Source organism: Mustela lutreola, chromosome 3, assembly GCF_030435805.1.
Source record: "Mustela lutreola isolate mMusLut2 chromosome 3, mMusLut2.pri, whole genome shotgun sequence".
NCBI lineage: Eukaryota > Metazoa > Chordata > Mammalia > Carnivora > Mustelidae > Mustela > Mustela lutreola.
Genome location: NC_081292.1, coordinates 120,870,456 through 120,897,915, shown reverse-complemented (window position 1 = coordinate 120,897,915; position 27,460 = coordinate 120,870,456). Strand labels below are relative to the sequence as shown.

The window sequence follows — 27,460 nt, the reverse complement described above, 5'->3', positions numbered from 1 at the left end:
AGTTGGGTCCAGGAGTCTGCATTTTCAGGGACTCGGGGGTGGTTCTGATGCACATGGTCTGAAGGAAAACTGTTTTGAGGAGCAGAGCTGAGAGCTGAGTTAGCTGCAAGCTAATCCATTTGACTTGTCTCGTCAGGATGATGTACTGGACTGTCGTTGGGGACCACTCCCACATAGAAGAAGCAGCCATGGACGGTACTCTGAGAAGGATTTTAGTACAAAAGAATCTGCAAAGACCCACAGGTATGATGTATTTCTGATGCAGTCTAGAATGTGGAGCAATATGTTCAGCATATTAGTGTTACAATTCTTTCCAGGTTTGTTGGCAATATAATCATTTTTATAAGCAGATAAGATAATTTATAGATCACTTTATGAAAGTCATTAACATTTCATGTTCTATTTTTCCAACTTGAAAGTCAAGGCCTTACCATATTGCCAGTGATATTATGGGGATGTTATTTGAAAATTGCCCAAGTTGCAAAGCCATTTGTAGGATTTCATATATGTGGAATTTTGACAGTTTATAATGTATTAGGGTATTTTTTACTGATATATGTTAATGATGCTGGGACAGATGATAATATTCCTAGAGGATCAGAAACTAAATGGGCAAAGAGGTGGGAAAACAAATAATTTCTGTAAAAGGCAGACATTATGATTCCTTGCCCTTTCATTCACAGCTCTTTTTAACCAGACTTTAATATCCCTCCCAACTGTGTCATCTAAGCTACCACTCCAAACTACCTATATTCCCACAACTGCTCAGGAGCCTGCATGTTTTGTTCTACTTGCCTGTTTTTCTCCCATTGCATTTTCCTCCCAGGCTCCCCATCTAGAATGTCCTTCTGACTTCTGTGCACCCAGATGATTCTTACTCACCTTATAAGGTCTAAGTTTAACACTTCTTCAATGAGACATTTCCAGAACTAAAGGAGCCTCAAGGCTCCTTCCTTTTCATGCCATACACAACATCCCTCAGCACTATACCCCGAAGTAGAGAATACATGTCTAGAGTACATATTACTTAATAATTGTGCTTTATAGTATCTTACGTAGTTGCAATTTTATTTATATTTGGTACCTATATTCTTATTAACTGTTAATGTGCCATAGAATTTTTCCTTCAACTACATTGTTTTTACTCTTTATGGAAAGGAGCAGTCTTTGGGGAATTAGTTCATTTACATAAGTGTGTCTCCAGTCACTGATTTAACAAGTACCAATTGAGCACCTACCTACTGTGAGAAATTGTTCAAGATACTGAAGACAAGTTCTAACCCTTGTGAAGAGATTACCAACTGTCATGAAACTTACCTTCCTCCAGAGAATGGAATATTTAATATAAATCATGCCAGATACTAATAAGTGCTATGTGAAAAAGAATGAGGACTATGGGGGGGGGGTAGAATTATGAATAAGATTATCAAAAAAGTCATCTCAAAGGTGATATTTGAGAAGAGAACATCATAGAGGTAGGAAGCTATATGAATATGTAAGCAAATAACTTTCCAAACAGAAAGAACAGCATGTTATGAGTTAGGAGTGAGCTTGGCATATGTCAAAAACAGCAGGGATGTTAGTATGCCTAGGAACATATGAGCAACTCAGGAAAATGTTGGAAATGAGGTTGCCCAGGTGCCCAGGTATAGATCATCTAGGACCTCAAACAGACAGTTAAGGAATGAATTTTATTCTAGCTTTAAGGGGAGACACGGGAGGCAACTGAAGAGTCAAGTGGCATAAGATGCTCAAATACTATTTTCATTTTTAAAAGAACTTTAACTGTCTTTTTAACTTTTCTATTTTTAACTAATTCTGGACCTACAGAAAAGTTGCAAAATTAATTTTATAAAAAAGTTCCATGATATTAATAAATAACATAACCACAGTATATGTAACATAATTTTCATCTTAAAGAGGGATTCTGGCAGCAATTTTTAGAACTGCCTGTTGGAGGGGTCTTACGAAGGCCTGAGACAGGAATTCTAGTAAAGATTATTTATGAGGGGAGTGTCATTCAGGAGAAACCTGTAAAAGATGGAGAGATAAAGGGAAAGACACCAGAAAGACTGTGTTTCATGGAAACTCTCATTTTTGTCTTGAGCCACAGGGGATGTGCTTTGGAACATAAATCCCACAGCAGGGAGGGGTCCTGTTTTATATGCTCCATCAGTCATTTGTTGACCTTTGGGCTCTAACTTCCCAGCGAGGCTGCTGCAGTCAGTTGAGCACAGTTCTCCGGGAAAGAAGGGCAAGTATGATTCCTTAGCTCTAAACCAGCAAGTAGTAGACTAGTATTTGGTATTATCTCCAAGACTGGAAAACGACCTGAAAGATGTTACTGGAACAAGTACTTGAAGGATAGGTAGGCATTTGAGAGGTGGACAGATAACCCATCATGGTGTAGATGTTATAAAGGTGTTCTTTGAAGTCAAATATATCTGGTTTTGAATCCTGAGGGATTACTTATTACCTGTGAGATTTCAGAAAGGAACTTATTATCTTGAAACTTTGATTTTTATCACTGGCAACCAAAGGATATTGTTGTATACATTGAATGACATAGCTCTAAACCAGGAGCTGCAGTGTAAAGCCACATGGCACGTTCTGTGATATTTGGAGTCATGGCACACCTAGAAGGGGACAGGATAGGTAATGTAAAATGAACTGAGACTAGAGAACTTTAAATAACATGGTGTTCTGCCATGACTTTTTTTTTTTAATATAATTTTTTATTTTTTATAAACATATATTTTTATCCCCAGGGGTACAGGTCTGTGAATCACCAGGTTTACACACTTCACAGCACTCACCAAAGCACATACCCTCCCCAATGTCCATAATACCACCCCCTTCTCCCAAACCCACTCCCCCCAGCAACCCTCAGTTTGTTTTGTGAGATTAAGAGTCACTTATGGTTTGTCTCCCTCCCAATCCCATCTTCTTTCATTTATTCTTCTCGTACCCACTTAAGCCCCCATGTTGCAACACCACTTCCTCATATCAGGGAGATCATATGATAGTTGTCTTTCTCCGCTTGACTTATTTCGCTAAGCATGATATGCTCTAGTTCCATCCATGTTGTTGCAAATGTCAAGATTTCATTTCTTTTGATGGCTGCATAGTATTCCATTGTGTATATATACCACATCTTCTTGATCCATTCATCTGTTGATGGACATCTAGGTTCTTTCCATAGTTTGGCTATTGTGGACATTGCTGCTATAAACATTCGAGTACACGTGCCCCTTTGGATCACTACGTTTGTATCTTTAGGGTAAATACCCAATGGTGCAATTGCTGGGTCATAGGGCAGTTCTATTTTCAACATTTTGAGGAACCTCCATGCTGTTTTCCAGAGAGGTTGCACCAGCTTGCATTCCCACCAACAGTGTAGGAGGGTTCCCCTTTCTCCGCATCCTCGCCAGCATCTGTCATTTCCTGACTTGTTGATTTTAGCCATTCTGACTGGTGTGAGGTGATATCGCATTGTAGAGTGGTTTGTTATTGGCTCAAAAGTCATGGCAGAGTGATATGAAGCACTCTGCCATGACTTTTGAGCCAATAACAAACCGCTCTACAATTTTGATTCAAAGAGTGATGTGAATAAGGTAGGTTTCCAGGCTTATTGCTTTGGTAGTATTGTGCCAATGAAATAAATAAATACAGAGCTAAGAGACCAGCTAACAATCCATTGAGTTATCTTGTGGAGAGCCGAGAATAGCATAACTCGAATAGCAATGGGGGAAAAGGGGAGAATGTATGGGAGACAAAGCCGAGTTTGCATAGTAGAATTTACCAAATGCATATGAGAATAATGGAAGAGATAAAAAATGTGTCAAGGAGGGACAAAAAGTCATTAAATTAAAACTATTCATATAATTATCTTATTTCCTTCATTTATCCATCCATCTCTCCTTTCATTAAAAAAATATTGGATGCTCACTATATGCTAGATACTAGTGGTCATCAGAAATATGGATCTGTGCACTCACTGAGCTTAAATTTAGTGTGGGGGACCATAAAAAGAAAAACCAAAAAAGTGTATGTGCATGTGTGTGTGTGTGTGTGCATGCACAAATGTTCGTGTGTGTAAATGGCTCTGATAGAGAGGAGTGGTTCAGCATGCAGCAGGTGCCACATTAATTATAGTGGGGAGGAGAGGTTACTGATGGTTACTGAGAGTTACTGATGGTTAAGGTTAATTGCTAAACTGTATGAAGGCATAGACATGGGGAATGATGTTGCAATGCAAAGTAAAGAATGGATTTGAAGGCCCTGAGGTAGTAAAGGCAGAGTATAGTAAACAAATTGGAAAATATCATGAAACAAGGCTTAGAGGGGTGGGTAGGGGTCAGACCACTCAGGATGTCAAAGACCATGTAAAACAAATACTATTGCTTTACGTTAAGTAGATAATAGGATCTGAGCAGACATCCATAGGGACATGTCAAGAAAGGAGTTAATGTGGGGCTCTCTAGCCGATGTGACTGGGTATGTGTGACTTTTCTTCTCAGCAACTCTGCTTTGAAAACTTCTGCCTCACTTACAGGCAGTAGACTCTTGGAAGCCATTTATTCACTCATCCAACTAATACTTTTTTGTGTGCTTACTATGTGTCAGGGGTAATGTTAGGCATTTGGAATAGAGGAGTGAACACACAGGTCCCTCTTCTTCTAGTGGTTATATAGTAAAAATATAATGTTTTAAAAAGTAAACTACAGAGTAAGTTACAAAGTGTTTTGTGCTATGGAAAAGAGAGTGTTAATAGAGCAGGAAAAAGAGTCAGAAATGGGGGCACCTGGGTGGCTCAGTCGGTTAAGCACCTGCCTTCAGTTCAGGTCATGATCCTAGGACCCTGGGATCAAGCCCCTCATGGGGCTCCTTGCTCAGCAGGAAGCCTGCTTCTCCCTTCCCTCTTCCCCCACCAACCCCCCCACACCTTGCCCTTGCTCTCGGCTCTCCTGCTCTTGTGCGCTCTCTCTCTCTCTCAAATAAAATCTTAAAAAAAAAAAAAAAAGACAGAAATGATGGAGAGGAGTTTTCCATGTGACATTATTAGGTCTACAGAGTAGAACCTTGAGAAGGTGCCCTTGAGCCCACTGTGTGGTGCTGTCAGTCACAGGCAAGTGTTACAGGTGTGGATGTGACCCTGGCTGAGTCAGTCAGTGGGAGAGATGGCACAGATAATTGAAAATTTTAGTTCTGGAGCTTAAAGCTTAGGGCTTAAGCTTAAGGTTTGGGAAATTAGCAAAGAAAGCTGATATTTAAAGCTGCTGGAGTTGTTAAGATGGACAAGGGAGGGGAAAACAAAGAGGCTTCTTAGGGTAAAATTTTGTGAGATGCTTATATTTAGAAAAGACCCAGTCATCTCGTGCCTGGTTGGCTCAGTGGGTTAAGCCTCTGCCTGCGGCTCAGGTTATGAGCTCAGGGTCCTGGGATGGAGCCCCACATGGGGCTGTCTGCTCAGTGGGGAGTCTGTTTCCCCCTCTCTCTCTGCCTGCCTGTGATCTCTTTCTCTGTCAAATAAATAAATAAAATCTAGAAGAAGAAGAAGGAGGAGGAGGAGGAGGAGGAGAAGGAGAAGAAGGAGGAGGAGGAGGAGAAGGAGAAGAGAGACCCAGTCAGCATTGAAGACTGCAAGGGTGTTTGAGCAGTTGGAACAAAGCAACAGATTTCAGTGTCACAACAGCTGAAAAAATAATTTCAAAAGAAAGATGTAGACCTTATTGGGAATACCATAGTGACTTACATAGAGAAACTATAAATTAGCAGGAAGAGCATAAGCCCTCCATTTATATAGGCTTGAGTTAAAACTGAGAAGCCTGTGTAAACTTCTGAGGATCAAGTTTCTTATTTATAAAATGTATGTGATAATACTAACCTTATAGAGAATTCATAACAATGTATTTTTTTAAAGATTTTATTTATTTATTTGAGAGAGAGGGATAGAGCACAAGCATGGGGGAACAGAGGGGGAGATAGGAGCAGACTCCCCACTAAATGGGGAGCCCAACACCTGAGTAACCTGGGGTCATAACCTGGGCTAAAGGCAGATGCTTAACTAACTGAGCCACCCAGGCATCCCTGTAACAATTAATTTAAATCAGATGTTAAAACCAATATAATTAATTAACATAATTCCTTTAATATCTAACAAGCTAAGAATAATTATTCGAAACAATATGTCATGTATTATGCTAAAGCCTCATATTATTCCATATAATGTAATTCCATATAATTCCATAACCCCCTAGCACTGATAATTATTTTATTCATATTTTAAAATGTCATTTAGTATATTTTGTTAATTTGATTCATTTTCTCATTGTATATCAATTAGAATTCTGTAAGATTTTTAAAAATCCACAAGCCATATATAAAACTCTATTACTTCATGCCTCCTTGCTTAATAAGTGACTTTCTTCATATTGGAAATGCTGGTTTTGTATTCCTAAGCAAGATTTTATTCTATCAGGCGAAGCATCTCCCAATGTTGTCTTTATAGTGATTAATAACTCCTGAGTATTGTTATGCTAAATGTTATTGATATAAAAATGAGTCAAGAACAAATCTCATGCGAGCTTTAGGAAATAATAGATAATTTAGACTTCATAAATAGCATAGTACTAGAGAGTGATAACGAAGAGTTGGCAATGAATTAGTCATTGTTCTACCTCTCTCTACATGCACACCTTATATGTGGAGAGGCCCATGTACTCATGCATATGTACCCTTGAGATATCCTTCTACCGATGTACGTTTGTTACTTCTGTCTTCCCAGAAACATCTTAAGACTTGCTTGTACCATTTTTTCTTGGTCTTTTTCCTTGGTGTATGTTGATAAATATTTGCCCTGACTCCAACATTAGTATATTGAAATCAGTAACTATAATGACACTTCTGTTTCTCTCCAGGTGCGATATGCTGTTCTTTACATTTTGGGTTCATTGGAAATTCTGTCTTTCATTTCTGAATTCATGAATGAATATATGCATGGAATTGCAACACATTTGATGAGACTCTGTACTTTCATAGGGTGTAGATCATATCCGCAGGAATGAACAGCAAGAGGAACAGATATGTCTGTCTATCCCTTGAGATAACCCTTGCATTTCAGGGTTAGAATTTTACTGTCCAGTAATAGTTAGTCCACCACTTACTTAGCTAGCATTATGTTTGTTCACTATGAGCACTGCCATTACAGACTTTCCAAAACCATGATGAAAATATCTCAGTTCTCTGGGCTTTCATAGCACTCATTATCTCCATAGATGATATTTCATCATCTACTGTTTCAAATGATATAGTAGAGGATGAACTCTTTCTTGTATATTTTGTGTATCCAGTAAGACCAAAAACAACTTAAATCAAAACATTTACTTGTGTTTATATGTACACTGAAGAGTATTACAGTGCCCCTACTTGATGTGTGCTTTAGAGTAATTATGTACGGAATGAGTGAAGAGATGAACGCCTACAGTTTTTAACACTCTAACCCATAGTATGGTTTTATAGCCTCTTTTGACAAATGGCATACTTGTTTATTTTATTAGACACTAGGTTAAAAACAAAAGGTGTAATTTATCTTCTGATTCAATCCATTGTGTGGTGGTTGAGTAGCATGCTCCATGAGATTAGGAACACGATCTATTTTGTTCTTTGCTACATACCTAGTACCTGACAGTGCATAGTACAAGAGAAGTGTCTTATGAATATATATTGGGTTAATGAATAATGGGTCAGGTAAGGACAATTTCCAGTTCTCCCTCCAGTAAGAGAGCATGTAAGATTATGAGTTTGATTTGAATAACATTTTATTTGATACCTAGCAGTTTATTTATGTTGCCAAATCCTGGCAATTTCTGAGATTTTGAAGAAGTACACATTGACCATGCACTGGTTATAATTACTGATTGCAAATTCTTTTTTCCTTGGACAACAAAGGTCTCTAGTTAAATGAAATGGATAAAACAAGAGGATCATAGGAGAAGGGAGGGAAAAATAAAATAAGCTGAAATCAGAGAGGGAAATAAACTGTAAGAGACTCTCAACTATTGGAAACAAACTGAGGGTTGCTGGAGGGGAGGTAGTTTGGGGTAACTGGGTGATGGGGATTAGGAAAGGCACGTGATACAAGGAGGCCTGGGTGCTATATACACTGAAATATATCTCTGAAACTAATAATACACTACACATTAATTAATTGAATTTAAATAAAATAAAATAGGAAAAAAATTTAAAGCTATTTTTGGAACTCCTTAATCCATTTATTTTACTAACACTCAGATAAGGGTGTGTGTGTGTGTGTGTAACTTTAGTTTGGAATCTAAGACTGTAAGTAAGCAAACTACTTCAAAGAATACTTTTTTTTTTAAAAAGATTTTATTTATTTGAGAGAGTAAGTGAGGGAAAGCACAGAGGGAGAATGAGAGAGAGAAGCAGACCCCTCGATGAGCAGGGAGCCTTAAGTGGTACTCTATCCCAGGACCCTGGAATCATGACCTGAGCTGAAGACAGATGCTTAACCAACTGAGCCACTCAGCCACACTTCAAAAAATACTTTTAACAATTTTTTAAATAAATTTGACAAAGAGGTAAATATTTTCAGCTTTTAGATCCTTTTTATCATCTTTTAAATCAAGAATATGGTATTGCACACTTGCTGGCTAATACTACCTTACAAATATTGGCTTTCTTTTAGCACAGAATCTATATAGTCTTTTTCTCTATTTCTGGAAATACAGTGATTTTAATTTATTACTCTCCACCTGTTCTTTCTTAACTATCACATTGGTATTAGGGCCATTTCTCGTAAGATTTTGCTTTAACATTTTCTTTCTTCCTTCTTCTTCTTTTTCTTTTTTTTTTTTCCCCCTTTAAGACCATAGTGGAAATTGGGGAATTAGCGGGAGGATCTTGGAAATTTTCAGAGTTTACCTAAAGTGAGATTCAAAAATCCCTAAAATGTAATCATAGCCTTTGATATCATGGGAAATGTTGAGAAAATGACTATATAACTAGGTTTATTATTATACATTCCTAAAACTTAGTGAGCCTGTCTTTATCTTTTAAAAGACCTCCAAATTGTGATTCCATAATGCTAGATTAACCCAAATGGCACTTTATTTTAAATTTTCTGTATTTACACAGACTTGGTTCCAAATATCCATCATTCCCAGTTCAGCTAAAAAAATGACTTTCTTGGGAATTGATTTTTTTTTCATTTTATTATTGGTACTTTATTAAAGACAAAAAGGAGATGTGATATTTTAAAGATAGAAATGAACTTGTTCTTTCATATAAAATTCACTCTCATCTCTATAACAAGAGAAGTTAGTTGATTCCTTTATTAACTTTTTAATTTAAAAGACTATCTCTTTTATTAAAGGGCTTAAGAAAAAATCAAAATCATCGATTTGTGGATTTTGGGCATATAAACTCCACTCATCTGAAAGCTTTGTTATATAATTTTTATCTAGTTATAATACCATCCAATAGTAAAATATGTGACCGGAGCTGATAAAGATGGGTATGTCTTAGACAAGCCTAGACTAATAAAGCAATATAGGACATTTTTGATAAATTATTTACTGCTGCGGAATCTAAAGCAACAATATTGGTAATTAGATTGCATGGCATACGTTTCTTTTCTTTTTTTCTACAGTTAACAAATTTAATATCCAAATGTAAAGACCAATTTGGGGGACAGCTTATTTTAATCTACTATTTTATTGTATTGCATCTGTGAAAGAGAAAGGAAAGTGATTTCAACCTTGCTTAGACAACTGTTTTGAAATATAATGGGGGCAGCAGGAAACTGGTTCATTTTATGGTTCATGTTACCTGTAATTATACATGAAGAAGCAAAATCATAGCTCCCAACATGTTCACATTAGCAAATCAATCATTGAGCAGAAATTGATAAAACATAAGCCACTTATTTTAATTGTTAAATCATTTCTCAGAGACTGATTGGACATAGTACGTCTTTATATTACACTTAAGGAACATAATTTGTATTTAGTTTGATTGCATTTGGGCTAGATCTACATGCTTAACTAAAAAAAAAAAATTGATTCTTATTTGGTTTTCACTGTGAGTTGAGTGTTTTTGTATGTTTTGGTTTTGGTTTTGGTCTTGGTTTTTCATTCTGATTGTCAAATCCTGGACCTACCTACACAGGAATCCAGTTAGCACAAATTCAAAAACACTTCCGATTCAGTTGCCTTGCCATGGAGGTGTATCTTAGTTCTTACTGACTGTTCAGACTGGGAAAGCTATTTAACTTTCAGCTGCCAAGGGTATTTTAATTTCTTTATATTGTTTTTATTATGTAATACATCATATATAAAAGACTAGCTGTGTCACAAAAATTAGACATCGGCAGTGAAGTCTTACTATAGAATTCATGTGTTGTGATCTTACTTTTCTATATCGAAGGAAGTTTACTTCAGATATCTTTTATGTTGGTGATATTTTTATGAGAAGATACTGCCTAGACTCAAATCACATTATGAAATTAAAAAAATAAAAAATTAAATAAGTAGAAAAACATGATTTTTCCACATCTTTTAGCCCATTGTTATTCACTGACAGATAGTGATGATAAAAAATAAAGACAAGCAGTCCCAGAGAAATTTTAATGATTAGAGTGAAAAATTTAAACACAACTAGAACCTTAATTAAGGAATTTGCCATTCATTCTTCCCTATGATAAACATCCATCTTTAGTCAGTTTAAACTTGAACATGCATGCAGGTGGTTCACATCATTGGCCAATTTCAAATGGGTGAGAATGTCTTATGAGTAAGCCTTTTGTATTCTGAGAAATGTACCTTCCTGAAGATACTAAAAATATAACTAATTACACTGAATTATTAGAAATAAAGTTTGGATAAATTATTGAAGTAATGAATTAATTCTGCATGTATTATAAAGATAAAAACTAAAAGATTACGGAAAAGTATTTTAGAAAAGAGCTATAGTTAAGAGACCAGTAATTTTGGAAAGGAAAAATATATAGGGTACTTTTTCCTTTGTGAAGTAAAGTTTTTAACTACAGCTTAATACATTCTATGTAAGCTATACATATGTATTGCACATAAGGAGTAATTATTTCATTTTTCCCCTAATTTTTACAGTATGATGATGTAGACTGGGTAATTTCTTTGAAACCTGAAGAACAGCATCAAACATGATTATACATTAAGAAGTAAAAACATAATTTTAAATAATTTCAATGTTATTTTTGTTATTTGTCCTCATGTATTGATTTTTCAGGTCTGGCTGTGGATCATTTTAGTGAGCGAATATACTGGGCTGACCTTGAGCTTTCTATTATTGGCAGTGTTCTGTATGATGGCTCTGATTCAGTAATCTCTGTCAGTAGCAAACAAGGTTTGTGAAGCGCTTTTGTTTCATCTTTTAATTATTATCGAGAGTGTTAAATAATGGTACATAAGTATAAATACAAAAGCTTTACATTTTAAACTTCCTCAAATTCTTTTTCCTTGCAACTTGTTGCTCTTACTAGAGAGCATAATTTTCATTCCTACTAGAATAACAAGAGGCCAGGCCAGAATTTCCTTAGCATAGGACAATCACGGCCCATTGCTGCCCATTTTCAGAAAATATTCATTCTGTTCCTTCTGTAGATACTACATTCTGAGGTGAACACTTTAAGTAGTCAAGATTAGAGCCTTTGAACACAAGTTTTTCCTTCAAATTGCAGTGATAGCAGGCAGAAATGAATTACTGTGTATAATAAAACATCATTGTAACAATTGTACATCCCAATGAAAAGCAGTGTGTAAAATTCACTTACCTCTACTTTCAGTGAGTACAGAATCTACTTGTGCTCTTCTTCTGTAGTACCCTTTTGTATCCCTGCCTCTATGCCTACATCCTGCTATTTATTCTCATTCTTGACTGTCTATGCCTCACATTTGCCTTGCCTGGAAACCTCAGTTCTTTCTGCTGAAACTGATTTCTTTCTCTTCTGTTTTTCTTGCCCCTCCCCACAACAACATCTTCATTTATTTACCACAAATTGTTTATAATATGTACTGAATATAGCTTTTCTTTTCTTTTTTTTTTAATAGAAGCAGAGGAGTTGAAAAAAAAAATAAATAAAGTGAACTTTCATTGTGCCTTTGCCCAAAGTGTGTCTTTTGTATGATGACCCTAGATAGCAAAAAAAAAAAAAAAAAAAAAAGTTACGCATTGCTATAACTGATCACTGTAAAGTTAACCTGTTTCAGCTTAAGTGCACTGAAGAAACATATATTTTTTAAAAAGAACTTTATGTTTTACAACCTCTAGATAAGAACTAAACTATAAATGTCTTTTTGCATGTTATACATTTCAGTGTCAAAGGTTAGATTAATTATTTCTATCATAAAAATCTCTTAAAATAAGTCATTTCTTAAAACGTACAAAATGATAGCCTCTCTTATTGTTAGCCAAACTAGTCATAGGCATCATTACCATTTGCTAGTTTGTTTTCTTTAACCCATTTCTAAAACAATGGTAATGTCTTTTTTTCTCTATTTTTGGTCAGTCAGGCCATCTAATTTGTTCATTAATTTGATCTAGAACAAATTTAGAATTTTGTGAACTGTCTTTCTGTATGCAATGGGTAAGGCTAACCTATAGCTTTTCTTTTGTCTGCAAACTGTACAGCAGATCACTCTGCATACAGTAAACCCCCAGCAAATGCTTTGTGGTGGCACAGATGGTTAAAGTGATGATGGAAATGTTTTTCATGTTGTGAGTGATATGTTTAGGATTTCACATATTCCTACTGCAAAGAAATTAATTCTAACAACTTTACAGCTAATATTAAAATATTATAATTCTGAAAGATTTTTTTTAAACAACAGTAGTAAAATTTTCTACAGGATCTTGAATAAACTTGGTTTTAAGTCCAAGCACTTATTTCCATTGCAACTTTTATAACTCCACCTTTTAAAAATTCTAGGCTTGTTACATCCACACAGGATTGATGTCTTTGAAGATTATATATATGGAGCAGGACCTAAAAACGGTGTATTTCGAGTACAAAAGTTTGGCCATGGTTCAGTAGAATACCTAGCTTTAGATATTGATAAGACAAAAGGTGTTTTGATATCTCATCGCTATAAACAACTAGACTGTAAGTATATTTTTTATTGTTTTCGACAAAAGACAGTATCTTAAAATATTTAACTATTTCAGTATCTTAATCCTTTGAGCTAAGAAACTTTAATGTTGATATTATAAGACTTTTTAATCACCAAAGTCAAGATGTAAATCATACAAAATTTTATTTTGCATTTGATTGTGTTTCCTTGGCTATATAAAAAAAAATACCATTCTGTTTTTCAATAAAACCTCTGACTTTATACATTAACCATGCAGGTATTGAAATTCATCATTAGCCATTTTGACTCTTGTTACTGTTAATAAGGAACAATCATAGCATCAACATTCCATCTTTAAAAGCAACTGAGGAGGGGGTGCCTGGGTGGGTCAGTCATTAAGCATCTGCCTTTGGCTTGGGTCATGATCCAAGCATCCTGGGATCCAGCCCCAAATCGAGCCCCACATGGAGTCCTACTTTGGGCTCCCTGCTCAGGGGGAAGCCTTCTTCTCCCTCTACTGCTTCCCCTGTTTGAATTCCCTCTCTGTCTCTCTCTGTCAAATAATAAAGAAACAAAATGTTTAAAACTTAATTAAATAGATAAATGAATAAACACAACTGAGGAGTGCTGTTTTCAAGGGTTATATTTTCTCTGTTTATTTTTTATTGTACTTTCATTCTAGAAAGGAATAAATCATTGATGCAGTTATCTTGAAAACCCAGTTTCAAACACAATTATCAAAAATATTGAAGAATAAAGTAAAAAATAGTGTGTCTGAAATTCTAATGATCTGTCTTTATGTATGAGTTTCAACTTCAAGAAACTTTAAGATTTATTGATAAATTTTTGCTGCAAATAAAAAGAAACTTAACCCCATTTGGTGTAATTATATGGCAAGGTAACAATTGATATTTGTCCAAATCAGTTTTGGAAACAGATTAAAATGAAAGATAGTCCCCTAAGAACTTCCTGAAATCCTATCCAAACTTTTGTGGCTCTTTACCAATGATCTGACATTTTTAGTTCCAGGGTTAGTATGAGGACATGGTATCATCCTCTAGTTGTCATTCATTCTTTCCCTTTTCCTGTTTCTTTCTTTCTTTCTTTCTTTCTTTCTTTCTTTCTCTCTTTTTTTAAAGATTTTATTTATTTGTTTGACAGAGAGAAAAGAGAACAAGAAGGGAGAGTGGGAGAGGGAGAAGTAGGCTTCCCGCTGAGCAGGGAGCCTGATGTGGGGCTCTATCCCAGGACCCCGAGATCATGACCTGAATTGAAGGCAGCTGCTTAACCAACTGAGCCACCCAGGTGCCCCTGATTCAGAGTCAAATATTACCACCTTCATAAAAACTACATAAGTAAATAAGGCTTTGCCCTGGATAGAATAGGTATTTGAGTAATGGTTTTAACTCAGTCAAAGCCATTCTCACAGTCATCATTTCACTAGTTAGGTGTCATTTCTGTTTCATTCTAATGACAGATTCTCTAAGGAGAGCCATGGAGCAGTTATGACTGCAGAGGATGCTAATTGGAGAGAAATTTAGACAAAAATAAATGTGGCAGACATTTACATGTACACAGACTGCAACCTGATGGAAAGGAAACCATGTTATCTCTGGTTTTTAGAGGAAAAGAATCCTCTCCCTTGTTTGCGTTTTGAACAAATACAGATGAATTTTAATCCTTTGTAAATACAAGGAGGAAGTTGTTTCTGTCTGTTCAACAGTTCTGAAACTGCCTAAAATGAGGAGTAGGTCCCCCAAACCCTTCAGTTGGCTTTACCTTTTTTTTTTTCTTAACATAAACCCAAAATCTACTTGGATATCTCAGACCATCTCTTTTAGCAAAAATAAGTCAGATGAAAGAATGACAAAATATATGTTTGAATAATTCCTTCTCTCTTGTGGGAAGTGTAAATCAGGGTAAATTACCTGTTAATGATGGGTAGTGGATAAGAATTTCTCTTACCTATAAAGGAGAATGGTAACACTGAAATAACATATACCCAGTGGCGATTGTTAGGATTTCAACATTGCTAATGTATCCTTTCACCTTGTTGAATTTTATGTTTCTGAAAACTACGGTACTTACAGTCATGCATTTCTTTGTTTTCTTTGTTTTAATCAGTGCCCAATCCATGCTTGGATTTAGTATGTGAATTCTTGTGTTTGCTGAATCCCTTTGGAGCTACCTGTGTGTGCCCTGAAGGCAAATATTTGATTAATGGTACTTGCAATGATGACAGCCTACTAGGTAAATAAATGTCATTATTCTGTAAAGAATTAATTTGTATGATAAATTTTCACCCCTCTTGAAACTGAACAGAATTAGCTACTCAATCATCAATGTAGTAGCCTTGATATCATTGGTTTTTGAATGCCTGCATAAACTACTCTCCCTGGTGATGACTTCCTAACAATTCATTCTATAGTCACAGAGCTGCACTGAGCACTTACTATTCATTTAACACTAGATTAACTTTGAAGTCATACACCAAATCAAGATAATTTTATATAGCTCTTTATCAGTGAAGATAACGGTATTTCTAAGGGCACCGTTTCCTTATAAATTTAAACCCAATCTTAAAATTACTTATTCATTCATCAAGTTCATGATGAACAACTATCTTGCCCAAATGCTAATTTAGAAACTGAGGATAAGAAACTAAGTTGTACTTTCTTCTGCATAAAATTTAATTCACAATACATACTACTACCAACATGAATAAATATTTTGAGGGCTTATGAGAAAAGCGTAGCAGTAATTTAGAAACAAAGGACTAATTTAGAAACAAAACTGACAAGATTTCTTTATTCTTAGAGCTCATATTTTAGAAGTACATTAACATTGAAACAAACATTTAAAAAAGTAAAACAGTATTTCAGTTGCTTATTATAAGTATTAAGTAGCAAAAAATCACAAAATAAAATAACAAACATTTAAGAAAATAGTATAAGGAGAAAGAGAAAAAGGAGACATTTCTCAATTAGCCAGGTAGACTGATGAGAAGTTCCCTCATAATCAAGACACTAACTCTAATGGAAAGACAAATTACTATTAAGTGAAAAGAAAATCCACACTTACTAAATTTTATGACACAGACAAAAACACCATGCTCTAAAATCCCTTGAGGATCACATTTTTTCCAATGCGGTACACTTAGGATCTCTTCATTGCAGGACTTCCTACCTGCAGTATTTTTCTCTGTTAGAATGAACACCTCACATGAAGACCATGTCTTTGCCCTCAGTCAGCATCTCCACTCCCATATCATTTTCTCATTGTTCTTTACTGGGAGTTACAGGTAATCTGAAGACTTTTACCTTCCAAGGCTCTAGGTGTCTAAAAGTACCATAGTTCCCTCATTTAATATATATTATTTAAGCATTGGATATGCAAGGCGGAAGAGGCTGTAAAGATGATACAATGAATGACGTAACCACCAATAGATATTCTTGTGCATAGTGATAAGAGAAGAGACAGAAGAGACATTCTGCTAACACCATTAGCCGAATTCGGGCGATCATCCAATTACAGAATTGATTACAATTTTCTATAGAATATGACCCTAGGACAAGGTCTGCCAAGACAGAGGGGATTCAGATTAAGTGGGCATGAGGATCAGAACACGAGACAGAGGAACTGAAAAGGCACGAAAGTAAGGCATGTAAAGAAAATAGTCATTTATTTTAGTTAGTCTCTAACACGTCTGAAACAGTGTTGTGGGTGACAAGGTTAGAAATTTCTTAACAGAGAGCTAATTGTGAATCATGATTGGTATTTTGGATGAGTCCTTTAGTGCCAGTTCTTGAAAAGGGAACTGTCACTGGTACTAGACTGCACCCTTTCTCTTTATTGATTATCTTTCCAGTGAGAGTGGCTGTGATCTCAGCTGTGATGATCAAATGGGAGAACTAAATGGACATTTTCAAATGTTATTAGGCACATTTTTCACTAGCTGCTCTGACATGGTCATGTAGGTGAGCGATGTGTGGCCGCATATTCTCCTTAGCATCTCAGAAACAGGTTGTTTAAAATAGCAGTCTTTCCCTGTAGAAGATGTGCCACGCTTTTATTAGTTCCACACACACTCAAAGCCTGTGATCAGTGATCTCCACAGGTGTGCCCCCACCCTGCCCCTGTGTACTGTGTCCACTTACACTATTGGCAGGGTGGGAGAGACCCCTGAGACAGAGATGAAGATTCTGCACAGACCTTGTCTACTAATGCCACCAATGTGACTTTTCCATTGACTCAGATGTAGTGATGTTTTTATGGTCAAGTTGCCTATAGTTTTTGTTGTTTTTTTTCATTACAACTAGACATTAATATCCTTTTTTTCTTCTTTCTTAGTATAAATTATGTATCTAAAACCCAGATGTATTTATCCAATAATCCAGCAAATACACAGGAGGAAGTTGGCCTGGAGTGGATCTGAGGCAGAGCTTTGGTATAGGCCGAGATCTATCAATTAACTAATGTGTTTGGCCCTGTCATCCCTTAGTCTAATTTCTTTTGCATAAAATTAGATTAACAATGAATATTACTACTACTTGTAATAATAAATATTTTGAAGGCTTATGAATAAGGCATAATTTAAGTATATGTATTATTATATTTAATTTAATTTAATTTATATTTAATTTAAATATATTTAATAATATATTATTATATAATTCCCTCAAATCCCCAAAGATAGTATGGTCATTGCCCCTGTTTTTATAGATAGAAAATTGAAGCATGGAGAGGCTCAGCTGATGGTCTTACATTGCTTAATAATGGTGGGCCCCCAAGGTGAACCTAGGCATTCTCCAGTCTTCACCAGCACATAGTCCACCTCAGTGCCTCTATAGCTCCCAAATCACCCATATCCAGAGTCACTGAAAAGACCAGAAATGACATATGTAAAATGCCTAGCACATTGCTTTATAAAAAGTAGACACACAGCACTCTAAGATAAATCTATCATTAAGTAAGTAAGAAAATGAAGTAGATTTTGGTGTATTAATTCATCAAATTTTATAGTTTTATGTTTGGAATGAGAAAGCATGTTTGTCTAAATGTACACTTACCCAAGATCTAAAACGTTTTTTGTTTTAAATTCAATTAGCCAACATATAGTACATCATTAGTTTTTGATATAATGTTCCATGATACATTAGTGGCATATAACACCTAGTACACATCACATCATGTGCCCTCCTTAAACTTTGTAAGAAATTTCAGTTTTACTATTTCAGATTTGATTGAAAGGCACGGTTACAGAATCCTCCTAAAAGTTCATTTTGTAATTTAAAATAAATCTTATGTTTAAATAATCAGAGTGTTAAAAAATATTCACATTGGCCTCTATGCATATGAGCCTTGGTAGCAGACAGTTTAGACCACCTTGGTGAGGAATATAAATAAATAGATAGCAGAATTATTGATTGGTGTAGATAAATGCCAATTAATTTTTTCCTGACATTAACATTTGATGTAGCCAAGTTTTTCTGCCCTTTGTAATTACTTGCCTTTCTCTAGCTGCTATTGTTAAATGATGAGACACTGAATATTTTTAATCTTCATGGAAGAAATTTGAAATTCAAATGTTACTCATTCTTGGAGAAGTATTCACCTGCTTTTTCCTATAGTTGATTATAATTGCTGGAGCTTGGCTTCTGGGGATGATTTAGTTATTGACAAATGCAGCCTTCTTTTTCATTATAGAACTATTACAGTTAGGTTTTGAAGCTCCACTTCTATTTCATCAAGCAGGGTTCTATTTTAAAATTTCTAGCGCCTAATGAGGCACATTATAGAAATGCACATGTCCTAACATGTAGAGATTTTGAATATCCATGTAGTTTACAGAGAACATTTACAGATGAAAATTGACTCCCCTACAATAATCTTAACTATGATCATAATGCCTTAAATATTTATCTTCTCTGTTTACATTCACAACTCCAGTCAGGGATATCTATGCTGAACGAATTAGAAATGTTTGGTTGAATTTTAAACCAAGGAAGTATGTATTTCCATTCTAGATCTTTCTTGATAATTCAACCTCTGTATTCAACTCTTTGCTTTACAAAGAGGCAAGTCTCGGAATTTCTGGTACTGCTCATAAATAGTCTCTATTTATCATAGTGGATGTGATATTTGAGTCATTTTTTTTTTATTTGAAGGCACTGAGGCTCTTTAAAGTGCTCTTGTGATTCTTGCAGTGATATATATTAACACTTCTGCTATGTGTGGGCCAATGGATCTTGAACAAAGAATACAGGCTGTTTTGATTTTACCTTACTTTATAAAAGAGGTGTGGCTTTAGTAGAAGGCATATTCTAGAACAGAATGCTTCTCACAGTACTCTCAATCATTTGTGTTCAATTGGGCATCATGTCCTCCCCTAAGTAAAGCAGTATTTCTTTTTTTTTTTTTTTAATTTTTTATTTTTTATAAACATATATTTTTATCCCCAGGGGTACAGGTCTGTGAATCACCAGGTTTACACACTTCACAGCACTCACCAAATCACATACCCTCCCCAATGTCCATAATCCCACCCCCTTCTCCCAAACCCCCTCCCCCCAGAAACCCTCAGTTTGTTTTGTGAGATTAAGAGTCACTTATGGTTTGTCTCCCTCCCAATCCCATCTTGTTTCATTTATTCTTCTTCTACCCACTTAAGCTTCCATGTTGTATCACCACTTCCTCATATCAGGGAGATCATATGATAGTTGTCTTTCTCAGAGCGTATCATGCTTAGCGAAATAAGTAAAGCAGTATTTCTAATGGAGTAAGACCGTGTAAACAGTAACCTGAAAAAATTATTCCAAACTAATTCTTATCATAAATAAGACTCATCATATTTTTAAAAATAATTTTGTGACCCCAAGAAATGACCATCTTTTTCTTATCCTCAGCCATAATATATTAAGCAAACAGATGGTATCTAGTCATTTTCCATATGGAAATTTTACATATGGAAAATTTCTGACACTGTTTTATCAATATCTTATACCAAACCTATGTGACTTTTAGTTTTGAGTTGTTTACACATAGTTACTAAGGATGTATATCAAAGAATGTATTTTCATTGAAATATTTTTCTATACTATAAATTATGTGTGTTATATCTGTATTTATATATATATAGATATATATCTAGTATATTTCCATATTCATTAAATATTCCATATCTAATAAGTATACTATATATATACTTTATATGCATATATCCTTCACACTATAAATTTATCTTATGTATTTCAGTTTGGTTTAATATCAAACAGTCCTAAAACTAGGCCATATTTGCTTATATCATAAAGAAAATGTATTGATTAGAAAACATTTCATTTTTAGTAAGTTTCAGTTGGTTTTGTTATGTAATGTCTTAATAAATACAAGAAATGGTTAACAACTCTTTAAGCCTAAAGAAGAATAAAAATTAAGTCAGTATTTGTATTCACCATTTAACAGCGGTTAAAATCTATTTCTCTATTTTCAAATAGTATTTATAGTAGTTTTCTTCTTCTACTTTTATATTAGAGGTACTTATGTGGGGAATTTTATAAAAAATTTGAATATTTGATTTTTATATAGTGAGTTGTTCTTATTCTATCATCTAATGAAAAGCATGCTAATTTGTACATTCCTTCTTATAACCAGATGATTCATGCAAATTAACTTGTGAAAATGGAGGAAGATGCATTTTAAATGAGAAGGGTGACTTGAGGTGTCATTGTTGGCCTAGTTACTCAGGAGACAGATGTGAAGTCAATCACTGTAGCAACTACTGCCAAAATGGAGGAACCTGTATACCCTCAGTTCTGGGTAAATATTTGAATTTCATTGTGCATCCAAATAATTTGCCTTTTTCCTTACATGTGAAAATATAAAGAGGATACTTAGAGTTAGAAATTTAATTCCCGGTGTCTTTATAAAAATAGATTAACACAAATTACATTTAATTATTAATTCAACATAATAGTATTTGTTCTAAATTCGGTATATTGAAGTTCAAGTCACAAAATGTCACAGTAATAATGCTCATTATCGTGAGATGACTGTGCACCATGTAACAGGGGTCAGGGCTTACAGGTATTCTGATACTGGCTTAGAATGATTAAGTAAAGGGGTGTCTGGGTGACTCAGTGGGTTAAGCCTCTGCCCTCAGCTCAGGTCATGGTCGCAGGGTCCTGGGATTGAGACCTGCACTGGGCTTTCTGCTCAGCAGAGAGCCTGCTTCCTCTTCTCTCTTTGCCTGCCTCTCTGCCTACTTGTGATCTCTGTCTGTCAAGTAAATAAATAAAACCTTTAAAAAAAAAAGAAGAATGATTAAGTAAAATCATTTCTATAAGCTTTATATGTTTGATTCCAAAATCTTTCTCTTTTTTATTTTTTAAATTTTATTTTTACATTTCAGGGTAAAGTGTTTTAAAAAATATTTATCTAAGTTTCAGTTAACATTCAGGTGTACAATATAGTGATTCAGCACCTCCATATAACATCCAGTGCTTATCACAAGTGCTCTCCTTAATCCCCATCATTAACCGATTAACCATTAACCAATCCTTCACTACCTACCTCCCAGCTGGTGACTCTCCATTTGTTCTCCATAGTTAAGAGTCTGTTTCTTGGCTTGCCTCTCTCTTTCTCCTTTTTCCCCTTTTTCTCATTTGTTTTATTAAATTCCACATATAGAATCATATGGTATATGTTTTGACTGACTTATTTTACTTAGCAAAATATTCTCTGGCTCTATCCAAGCTGTAGCAAATGACAAGATTTTGTTCTTTTTTATAGTTTAGTTATATTACATTGTATGTATATACCACTATTTCTTTGATCTAGGCTATTTCCGCAATTTGGTTCTTTTTTTTTTTTTTTTAAGATTTTATTTATTATTTGACAGACAGAGATCACAAGTAGGCAGAGATGCAGGCAGAGAGAGGGAGGAAGCAGGCTCCCCGCTGAGCAGAGAGCCCTTTGTGGGGCTTGATCCCAGGACCCTGAGATCATGACCTGAGCTGAGGGCAGAGGCTTAACCCACTGAGCCACCCAGGTGCCCCCATAATTTGGTTCTTAATAGATAATGCTGCTATAACATTGGGGTGCATCTGTCCCTTTAAATTAGTATTTTGTATTTTTTTGGGTAAATACCTTATAGTCCAACTGCTGGATCATAGGGTAGTTCTATTTTTAACTTTCTGAGGAATCTCCATACTGTTTCCTAGAGTGTCTGCACCAGTTTGCACTCCCAACAGTGCAGGAGGGTTCCCTTTTCTCTACATCCTCTACAACACCTGCTGTTTCTTATGTTGTTGATTTTAGCCATTCTGACAGGTGTGAGGTGATATTGTAGTTTTGATTTGCATTTTTCTATTAATCAGTGATGCTGAGCATATTCTTACGTGTATGTTGGCCATCTGTATCTCTTATTTGGAAACGTGTCTATCTACGTCTTCACATTTTTAAGTTGAATTATTATTTTTTGGATGTTGAGTTTTATAAGTTCTTTATATAGTTTGGATACTAACTCTCAGATATGTCATTTGCAAATATCTTCTCCCATTCCATAGGTTTATTTTTAGTTTTGTCGATTGTTTTCTTCACTGTGCAGAAGCTTTTAATTTTGATAAACTCCCAACAGTTTATTTTTGCCTTTGTTTCCCCTGTCTCAGGAGACCTATCTAGAAAGAAGTTGCTTTGGTCAATGTCAAATAGGTCACTGTGTATGTTCCCCTCTAGGATTTTTATAGATTCCTCCCTCATATTTAGGACTTTAATCCATTTTGAATTTATTTTTGTGTATGGTATAAGAAAGTGCTCCAGTTTCATTCCTTTGTATGTTCCTTTTTAACTGAACAGTTAGCCTAATGCTAAACCTCATTTTCTATTGAAAATTAAATTAAATTAGGTTAAATTTAAAATTTAAGTTAAATATAAATACACTCCATCAGTACGTCTGATAGCATCATAATTCATATCTAAAATCATAACTGCTTTATTGGCATTGTAATATAGTGTACAATATGCTTTGAAAATATCAGGATAGTATTATGTTAAGGTATACTTGTTATATGTATATATGTAACATACATATATGTAACATACATATATGTATATGTATACTTGAAATTCTTATTAATTTATGCAATAGCTCTGTTTGCAAAAAGTGTTTGCTACAGTACATAAGTGAACATTAAAATATAGTTTTCTACTTAGTGCTATTATATTTAAAATGTGTTCCCATGGGAAAAATTAACCCCAGTGCATAATAAAAATATAATTTGTAAATTCCAAAACTCAGTGCAAAGGACACTGAGCAACTATTAAAATGAAATTTATGCAGATTTAATTCTACTACAATAAATGCAAATTTAGTCAAGTGGAAAATTAATCCATATGATCTTCACATCCCTTACACTGTTAATTTCTGTCTTACTGGGAGTTTTCACTGCTTCTATTGCTTATGCTATTCTTTGAAGTGTTTAGCATAATGCTAACTGAAAGAACCACATGAGGAAGTATTTTCAATGGAGTTTAGAGGAACCAGACTGTTTCTGATTTGCATTCTAGTAGTAAAAGCATTACTCTTTCTTTAAATATGATAATTTTATGTCTATAGATATTTTTGACTTATGATTAATTGATAAATTAAGGTTTTCTAGATACTTAATAGAATTCTGAAAACCTATGCAGCACCTTGACTGAAATAAAAAGGCACTAGGTCTTACTACATATTTTCATTCTAAGAGAAGCTACTCCTTACAGTAGAGTGTATTCTATTGCTGTGGGAGAAATTGCAGTACTGGGACCATGCAAGTGAAAATTGAATGGATGTGTGGTAAAAGGATACAACCTGTAATTGTATTTTAGCAACACAGATACCATTTCCTTTAGGAGAGAAGTTTTTCTTGCACAAATGAGTTGTTTAAAGATTTTATTATTTGATTGTTGATTTTCTCATTAAAATAATAAAATTCTGGGGGCGCCTGGGTGGCTCAGTGGATTAAGCCGCTGCCTTCGGCTCAGGTCATGATCTCAGTGTCCTGGGATCGAGCCCCGCATCGGGCTCTTTGCTCAGCGGGAGCCTGCTTCTCTCTCTCTCTCTCTGCCTGACTCTCCGCCGACTTGTGATCTCTCTGTCAAATGAATAAATAAAATCTTTAAAATAATAATAATAATAATAATAATAAAATTCTGGAGATTATAACCAGATAATTTTCTTTTATTTACCTTCAGAAATATTTAAATGGAAAAAGTTTGGTACTCCAAACCATGAATATCTATTCAATCTGCAATGGATCCACAAGGACAAATCTCTATGAAACACTGAATTTGCTGTTCTGTTAATGGATCCTGAACTATAGGTGGATACAGCACAACTTCTAATGTTTTGTTCAAATCATTTGCCCAGATCTTGCTGTATCCTTAAAATCTATAATATATCAATTTTATCTTTGCACCCAGATAATTAGATCTTGATTTACATAGATAACATGTTCAGAAAAAATATATATATTTCAAATCAGTAATAGAAATGAGTCCTTATATGAATTTAACTTGCTATGTGGCCATGTAGTTTATTGTCATAGAGCATCTAATTATTAATAATAATATCCTATCCAATTAAATCATACACAAAGCATTTTTTATGTTTAAAAATATGGTTTTATAAAAACATTATTTGGTATTATAGACTGTAGAACCTCATTATCTCCACACAAATGTTAATTTGTGTAACAAATCCCCATGGGCAATTCATGGATTTATTCATTGTTGGTTTACTTATGGTTAAGCCTTTTGGCAAATTCCTATGTGGACAGTATATGACTAGGGTCTGGGGCAGCCTTAATTAAAATTTATAAGTTATGACAGTTGTATAGAACTGTAATAACTGAACAAAGGAAATGTCACCAGTTAATTAAAAGCACACATCTGAGAGGCATAATTAAAAAATTGAGTGTTTCTTCATTCCTTAAGTTTTTTCTTTATAATAGAGAAAGCTAGAAATAAAATATATGAACTATATTCATATAGGAAAGTACTGCAAAATGAAGTTTGACATTGATTATATCGACAGGTGTACATGTACTTCATATCTATGACCTGCTCATAGGAGGATATTAAGATAAAGTTTGCTTGGGCAAAATAATGGAAATGAGGGTAAAGCACTGAATTACTCTATCATTCTATTATAGAAAATTGAGAATAATTGAAGAGTTTTTCTCATCATGATTATGAGGATATTTATGTGATTATCTATATATATTTACAATTAATCTTAACTTTTATAAATATTTATTCTCCAAAGTACATTGATACTGTTTGGTCTTTTCCTTTCTGTTATTTAGACTTTTCATGTTCATATCAAAATGAAACAAGGTTTTCTTTTTCTTTTTTTTTTTTAAGATTTTATTTATTTATTTGACAGAGAGAGACACAACAAGAGAGGGAACACAAGCACGGGGAGTGGGAGAGGGAGAGGCAGGCTTCCTACAGAGCAGGGAACATGATGCGGGGCTCTATCCCAGGACCCTGGGATCATGACCTGAGCCAAAGGCAGATGCTTAATGACAGCCACGAGCTACTCAGGCACCCCGAAATAAGATTTTCTACACAGCTGATTTAGAGTAATAGAGCGAGAGAGTTTATAAATTTGGGACAATATACCCAAATACTGCCATGCATAAAGTTTGGAATTGTGCAGAAGGGAAGGCCACTCTGAATTTAGGGAGTTTGAAAGTACACAGAAGGACTGCCTAGGAAAAGGAGTGATGGTGCAATTTTTTATAGTAGATAATACATTTGTATTGGATGTCTTAAATGAATATAGAAAGTAGAGCACAGAAGCTCTCACTGTAACCCTCTCTATTACCATATCTATGGACTTTGACAGTGAAAGGTTTTGTCCCCAGAACTAAATAAAATAAGAGGAAAGTGCCCCCCAATGAGGGTTGCGGGAGTGTGGGGGGAGGGGGATTCTTCTCACTACTTCTCACTGCAACAGAAAGGGCCTTTATTTTTTATTTTTTCTAAATATTTAATTAATTTATTTATTTGAGAGAGAGTGAGAACAGAAAAGGCAGTTCAGGGTGCAGCAAGGAGAGGGAGAAGCAGGCTTCTTGCTGAGCAGGGAGCCCTACGAGAGACCAGATCCCAGGACCCTGGCATCGTGATTTGAGCCAAAGATAGAAGCTTAAAGACTCAGCCACTCAGGCACTCTAGGAAGGGCCTTAAAATAATAAGTAGACGGTGAGTCTTTTCTTTCTTATTAATTCAGGCTCTTTCTGCCCACAACACTGTCCCAAATATGAAGGTGACATATATGGCTGCCATTAAATAAGATCAAATATAGCTGCCCTAAAAATGTTTGCTCAAAGACAAGTTAAGCTGGGAACTTTTGGATACCCTCAAAACATCATGGGACTAATGACAAAATGTAAATACTAATGTCCCTCAAGTCACATCTGTACCAAGGACATGAAGTACACAATCACCTAATTAACAGCTTGATAAAGGGTGAACATGCACATAAACTGCCCATCTTTGTTTTTCTTTCACTTTTTATTTAAATTAGAACTTTTTAAATTGAAATTAATCTTGATGTCCTAGCTTCCTTAACATAAATATTGTTTATATTTAAGGAGTGCTAAGAGTTGGGTATGTGGTCCTACTTGCTTTTTAAGGATCTAAGAGAATATTATATTGAAAATATAAAATTGAAAACATAAAATAGGGTATATAATTTTAACAAATAAGTGACATAAAAATACATAGCCATCACAAATCAAGTAGGGGGGAAAAACAGCAAAATGAGTAAATGGCAAAAGATGAATCTCACACACATATGCACACAAACATACAAAAAGAGGAGAAAAGAGGAAAAAGAGGAAGGAGAAGTTTGGCGAGGAGGAAGTACAAGAGAAGTCGAGTCACACACAGATGAAACCAGCATCTTTAAATCACTATCAGAAGAAAATGTTCACGTGCATATCATGAAGCAAGCAATTTTGAAATACTCACCAAGAGTTTAAAAGGTTTTGTGTCCTTAAAATAATGAAATTTTTAGAAACATATTCTAAGGATTACATAATGATAAAAGCCAAAATATTTAGAAGTGAAGTTGTTCAACATAGTGTTATTTAGAATATAAAATTGGAGATAATTAATATGTAGGATAAAGCATAGTTATAGCTAAGCAGTTATAGCATAGCAGTTCAGGGCTAAATAGTTAATATGTAGGATAAAGCATACCTAAAAGATCAATGTTATATGACAAATAAAGCCAGATTTGTAGAATATATGATAATATAGTAAAATATTCACATTGTATCTATCTTATT

General features: G+C 34.8%; 1 protein-coding gene across 1 annotated transcript in view; it reads left to right on the top strand.

Annotated features, from left to right (window-relative positions):
• The window catches only part of LRP1B (LDL receptor related protein 1B), a 2,000,743-nt gene that overhangs the window by 1,894,006 nt on the left and 79,277 nt on the right, over nt 1–27,460 (top strand). The window contains exons 79-83 of the mRNA XM_059166755.1: nt 137–243; nt 11,287–11,403; nt 12,986–13,159; nt 15,252–15,377; nt 20,778–20,942. Of these exons, the coding sequence (XP_059022738.1) occupies nt 137–243; nt 11,287–11,403; nt 12,986–13,159; nt 15,252–15,377; nt 20,778–20,942 (689 nt within the window). The remainder of the gene's footprint in view (nt 1–136; nt 244–11,286; nt 11,404–12,985; nt 13,160–15,251; nt 15,378–20,777; nt 20,943–27,460) is intronic.